Source organism: Pocillopora verrucosa, chromosome 14 (genome assembly GCF_036669915.1).
Source record: "Pocillopora verrucosa isolate sample1 chromosome 14, ASM3666991v2, whole genome shotgun sequence".
NCBI lineage: Eukaryota > Metazoa > Cnidaria > Anthozoa > Scleractinia > Pocilloporidae > Pocillopora > Pocillopora verrucosa.
Genome location: NC_089325.1, coordinates 4,564,683 through 4,571,005, shown reverse-complemented (window position 1 = coordinate 4,571,005; position 6,323 = coordinate 4,564,683). Strand labels below are relative to the sequence as shown.

At 32.8% G+C, this 6,323-nt stretch overlaps 1 protein-coding gene across 1 annotated transcript in view; it reads right to left on the bottom strand.

Annotated features, from left to right (window-relative positions):
* Nucleotides 1-461: 461 nt before the first annotated feature.
* Nucleotides 462-6,323, bottom strand: part of LOC131795071 (uncharacterized) — a 22,667-nt gene continuing 16,805 nt past the window's right edge. The window contains exons 12-20 of the mRNA XM_066161264.1: nt 6,141-6,228; nt 5,688-5,802; nt 5,432-5,452; nt 5,182-5,282; nt 4,806-4,976; nt 3,832-3,928; nt 3,432-3,516; nt 2,941-3,017; nt 462-2,541 (exon numbers count right to left, since the gene is read on the bottom strand). Of these exons, the coding sequence (XP_066017361.1) occupies nt 2,341-2,541; nt 2,941-3,017; nt 3,432-3,516; nt 3,832-3,928; nt 4,806-4,976; nt 5,182-5,282; nt 5,432-5,452; nt 5,688-5,802; nt 6,141-6,228 (956 nt within the window). The 3' untranslated portion in view covers nt 462-2,340. The remainder of the gene's footprint in view (nt 2,542-2,940; nt 3,018-3,431; nt 3,517-3,831; nt 3,929-4,805; nt 4,977-5,181; nt 5,283-5,431; nt 5,453-5,687; nt 5,803-6,140; nt 6,229-6,323) is intronic.

Sequence of the window (6,323 nt, the reverse complement as noted above, 5' to 3'; positions counted from 1 at the left end):
AAGTGCTTGATGTTCAGTAGATGTGATAGATAGGTAAATTGTTTAGAAGTGGGGCATAAGTATTTTTGTCTCTCAGTTTTCCCAATTTGAATATTTCTGATAAGCATTGGAATGGAACTTTAATTGTCATGTTCAGTGCAAGTGTACCCAATGTCTACTCTTCCAGCTCTGTGGAGTTTGTGTATAATCATTGACCATATTCTTGTAATTATTTACTTTCTGTTATCAGGAAAGGTATCTAATTTTTTATGAGATATTTCTAACCTTTTGAAATATAATTTAAGACTTGTTGTCATTGTGATAAGAAATTTTAGTTCAAATTGTTTCAAAGTTAAAAAGGACCCTTCTTGATCTATACTATACTTATGGAAAAATAAAAGTTGACCAAGAATTAACCAGGTTGGCTGGCTAATAATAGAAAAGATAATTGTGTTAAGTTATGAACTTGAAAGATGCACATGTCAAGAAATACAACACTTCCAGTGAGTGATTTTATTACACTTCCAATAATCAAGATTTACTGACAACACAATGCAATGCAAAGGATTACTTATTAAAAACTACTGTACACATAGCCTTAACTTAATCATTACAAACAATACAAGTAATACTGTGTAGTGTTGGATCAATGTCACTGTCTGAGCAACTGCACTCCTACCCCTCTGCTACCTTAACATCATTTGCAACTTGTTATCAGTTGACTGTTGTTGGGTTAGGGGTGAGGTAAGTGTGTAATTGCTAAGATACTGACATTGAACTGTAAAAATTGACCTGCACCAGACTCCATGATGATCATCATCATTAGCCATTATCATCGTCAACCTTATTATCATCAACTCATTGCCTTCACCAGCATCATTACCATGACCATCCTTAATTTAATTCTTCCATGCTGAGACCCATTTGCATTAATTAAGAATGGATTCTTCTTTATTTTGTCCCAAAAATGATCTTTCAGACCGGCAAATATGTTTGAGGCTAAAGATTTTGATGAAAAGATACATCCATTGCCAAAGTTTATTTCAAGTCCCTCAAATAATGTTTTCAGGCAGCCTCATTTGGAAGATGGAAGTTTTGCAGTCTAATGTGAAATCACTCTTACTATGATTAAATTGGCACTAAATACATTCTTACATTACACTCAGATGTCTCTGCTACAAACACTAGAAATAAAAAAAATATTAACATTATATTATCTGGAGATTGAATGTCATTATGATACAAGTATGATCTATTAAACTTTTGGCCATTTTCAGTTGCATTTTAATAAGAGTTCCCTACAGAACTAGTTAAATAATTCCCTTCAGGTGTATTGGTGGATAATGCCTACTATTAAAAGATCTATTGGTAAAAAGAACTGTTTCCTGGGGAGAAAAGCTGTGAAATTTTTATGGGATGATTTTTCTGCACATTTGAATGAGAACAATAAGTTAGTTTCAAAAATGACCTCAGAATCAGTGTTACATGGTTAATCATGACAGATTACAGTGATCAGTGTAATTGGTAAAATTAATTCACCATGAAAAAGTAAGGGTTATCCATTTGCAATCCAAATACTCCACAGCGATCATGCAGGTACTTGTCTATTTGAAAACTGTCACAATAAGTTATTTACAAATTTCTAGAAATACAATTTAGAGTATGTTCTTCCTTCATCAGCTAAACTCATATCAATGCAGACAGTAAAATAATATAACACGGCTAACCTAAACATTTACCCTATAGAGTTGTTAACAATTAACCCTTTGACTCCCAAGATTTAAATTGTTTCAAGGAATTTGGTGTTAGATCAGGCAAAAACAACTTCTATGTGATAAGTTTAAGTATTCTCCTTACCTGTTTTTCTAGAAAGTGTATGGATATTATGGGGAGAAGTTACCTCTCAATCACTTCAAGGAGTTAAAGGTTTAACTAGATTAAGTTTATAAAGCCATGCAAGATTTTCTGCAGTAAAAAGTAGGTAAATTTGTGCCATCTTTGTGGCGACATATTTTCCTGATATTCTGCTGTGATCATGTAGCTGTATAAACTATAAAATTGTCAAGATATGTTAATTACAAATTTGGAGAAATGTAATTTAAGTATGTTTTTCATTCATCAGCAAACTAAAATTAGATCTATGTAGACAATAAAATACTAAACCATGCTCATCCTCAAAATTTACCTGGAGGAGGTGTTTAAAATTAATTAAATTATGTCTCAGCTGTCCAAACTTTGCTGCAGTACAAGTTGGTAAGTTTGCCTTTGTTGTGGCAACAATGAACAGCTGTATTATTTACAAAAATAGTCATAACATATTCTAATCTCAATTCATAGGATCATTGGTTAAATTCCTTTCATTTATGTTTGCATGGAGGAGATTATCTGTTGTAATTTTTCAAGGCGTTTTTTCAATGAGGACATGGAAATGAATTGTAGCTGTTCATCAAGGGGCAGTGGACAAACAGAAAGAAACCACCAAATCCAAACAGGTCCCTGAGGTAGATTCTGAGGCTCTGCATCACAGCTTGGCATTTCTGAAAACATGTTTGTAATCCTTCTCTAAATGGGACAAATTGAAAATAAAACATGATTATTAATACCACAGACAAACAATAGCTGCCTTTGATAAACTTTCATATATTTATAGTAACAACTATCATATAATCATCATAATTGTTGACAGTGTCACTGAATCCCATTATTTCAAAATACAATTTCTTCATTTTTGATTAATTGGGAGTAACATCACTGGTTTTAGATATCATTAATAATAATAATAATAATAATAATAATAATAGTAACAATTGCCATAATCATTTAATTTTTTATCAAAATTTTTATCATTCTTATTGTTCATTTATTTCCTTTTTTTTCTTTTTGGTACATCAGTATTTTACCATACAGAGATCTTGAGGTACAGCTCTATAAATGAGGAAAATTCTCTGATTGATGTCTTACCCTTGGAAGGAGTGGTAGATTATTAAACCAAGATTTTGTTTCATCATAAACTTGTCGATGAAGAGTATTTACATGCTCTGAAGAAAATAAGATATAAAAATGGTTAATATCCAAGATTTCTTTCTAAAGTGAGAAGTTAATATGTCATAGAGGTAACTGGAAGATTTAAACTCTTACCATTCATAAAAACACGGTACAATGAATATAGTAGCACAGTTCTCTTACTTTTAACTGACATATACATGCATGACAGATAATTAAACCTGTCCATTTTTAACTTCCCAGATATGAATGGTAATTCTCTATTTCAGTTACAAAATGTTTTGGCAGTAAAATAGTTAGTAAACAAAGGCATAACATTGGGAGGGTATCTTCAAGCTGACGCACTTTTCCTTTCTCATGACTTGCTTCTTGAAAGATGTTCTAGCAGTGAGAGGAGAAATTACAAGTTGACCATTTCTGCAGTTTTAAAGGGTTGCCTATATAGTTACCAAGTTCTTCCTCTGGAATCGTTTCATCCTTGATCCATTCTACTTTAGCAGTGTGGTATCCATTTTGCATTCCTCTTTTAAGAACCTACATAAGCAAATAAAAGAAAGTTCAAATTCATTTTCCAATTCATTGAATTTAATACAATTTAATACAAGTCCTATTTGAGTTTGAGATGATCAATGTAACTAATGAGGAATTTCTCCATATATAGGTGTTGTTCAAAGGTAGAAATTATCTTTAAATACACAATGACCATGTTAACTTAAGAGTGGCAAATCAATCTTGTTTTATTAATATTATTTTAACTTGAAGTTGACATGTTAAACTACTAATTAAATAACAACCAACATGTAATAATGCATATTTATGTGTGCAAGGAGAAAGAGATGAAACAATTACTTTAAAACGTCTTCCACCAACACAGTCAACAAAAGATCTTCCATCTGGTAGATATTGCAAGTCTCTTATCTCAAGCATCACACCATAATCAGCAAAACTACAAAGAAAACCAACAATAATTAAAACAATCAGTAATGCTTCCATTGAAGACAAGAGCTTAGACTGGGAACGAAATTTAGGAACATTGTGCCCCTAAAATTGGATCAATAATTACTCTCCTCTTTCTTCAGGAGCCTCTAAACCTTTTTGCTCTAAGGATTTAGAAAGAATTAGTAATTCCCTAACTGTTTTCCATACAACTCTTATGATGTTAGTTCAGAGAATTTGACATTGGATCAACTAATAATCCCCTAATTTATATTTTTCTATATTCTCCTCACTTTTCTGCTTGATATTCTATTGATATTGTTAGGAGAAATTATGTCCTGGTTACTCAAGAGGAATATAAGCTGGTGGATTTGCTTAGGAGATAATCCTATCAGCCTGTAAATGTGGCTTTCTATAAAAACAGGCAGAAGTTCTGTTCTGACGCAAAAAGAGATTGGGATGAAACACAGCTGCATTCCTTCAATCAGAGTGGTTAAAATTTGTTGTGTATCAGCAAAACTGCTGCCCACATTCATTTACTTTTCTTCACTGGCAACTCTACTTTCAAGCTCTCAGTAGGAGAAACAGGAATCAATCTTAAAACTCCAATATCATTAGGATGTATATTGAGTGAAAATGATGTAAGGTTCATCTGCAAATATCTAAATTTTTTCAGAGTTCACCCTTTGATTTCTATAATTTTGGAGTAGAAAAGTCTCAAGAGGGCTGAAGATAGCATTTAGGAGTACCTTAATTGAACCAAAAAAATTGAGCCTTTCTTGATCTACAACTTTGCATCTGTTGTTAAATAATCTTCTTTCAATCTGTCTAACAGCAATGTTAATATTAAGCTAACAGTCATCCACAGCACAAGGGTTTGGTCTTACCCTTTCTCTTCATCATGCAGACACATGCCAAACTGCTGTGACCCTGATTCCATGCATTGCCTAACCATCAGACGATACCGAGGCTCAAAGATATGCAAAGGGCACGGCTGGGATGGAAAGGCTAAGGTGCATACAAAAATAGGCACATCTTCTGTAGTGTCACTTGCCACACTGTTGGAAATACAATGAAAATAACTATGTAATAAGTAATAATTGCAATCTTGTGAGTTTTCTTGAAAACGAAATCTAACTAAAAATCAATAGTCTAAGAGTTTACAATTGATAATTTGATCTACAAAGTAACAAAGGGTTTTGTGTCCGGTAACTATCATGAATGACAAAAAAATCATTAAAAAAAATTCGGTACAAACTTCACCTGGCTAACTTTTCCATTTCTTCTTCGTGTAGTTTCTTCCTTTCTGCAAACTCCTCTGGTAAAGCAGTTTCTACAAGCCTGCTTATGGCAACTGTAACAGTCTGTTGAGACATGTTGGCCTTAGCAAGTGTCACAAGTATGATCTCTTATGTATAGTTAAGCAATGCCATTTAAATCTTTCACCTCCTTTTAATGCATTCTTTAAAATATGACTGACATTCAAATTATCTAATCCGTGAGCAGTTCTCACCTGATTTCTCTCAGCAAGAAACTGAAATATCAAAAGAAAGATAAAACAAACAATTAGGATGCAATTAAAATACAATAAAACTAAATTAATAAAATATTTTCACCCCATAGTTGTGAGCCGCAGTGGTATAATAAGTTTATTGATACCTTCATTATATAAAAATCAACTGCTATTACAAAGCAAAAAAATGTAAGGTTTACATCATATGCTCTTGGTACAATAGCCAAGGAAAGATTATGGACAACACTTGCTACACCTTTCTCAAGGAAAATCTGCAAATTGGACAGGTTGGTCTGTGATCAAGATTGCAATTGAGGCAGGAACGACAAAATGCATGGCCACAGGGTGTGGTTACAGGTTCATAGAGCAACCTAAACAAAAAAGTAAAAGAAGATTTTGTTGTGAAAAATCATATTACTCAACCCTGAAGCTTGATGAATTGATTGTCACTTATTAGTGCCTAATTAAAAGCATTTTGAGAAAGTGAGGCCTGACCAAAGAATTCTCTTTGCTCTCAACATGTGGCTATGAAGCCTAGTTGATATTGGTACCCAGTCGCATTATCTGTAAGTCATGCAATCAAGTAAGTTTTATATATTACTGGTGATTCTAAAACTAAACTATAATAATTCTAAGTATTAAACACTTTAATTCCTTTAACAACAATTCAATTTGGAGCAAAGATTGTGCAAATTAGAAAAGATTATACCTGCAGCATAGTGTACATTCCACATCTTCTACGCAAAATCGCTTGTCAAGTCGTAACTTTTTCAGGTCAGGCTCACCTTCCATTTCATCTGGAAAAAAAACAGAATGATTTCAGAATACAAATGAGGAAAAATACCTAGTAAGCTAGACTGGTTTACCTCTAAATAATATTAACAGACAGTTT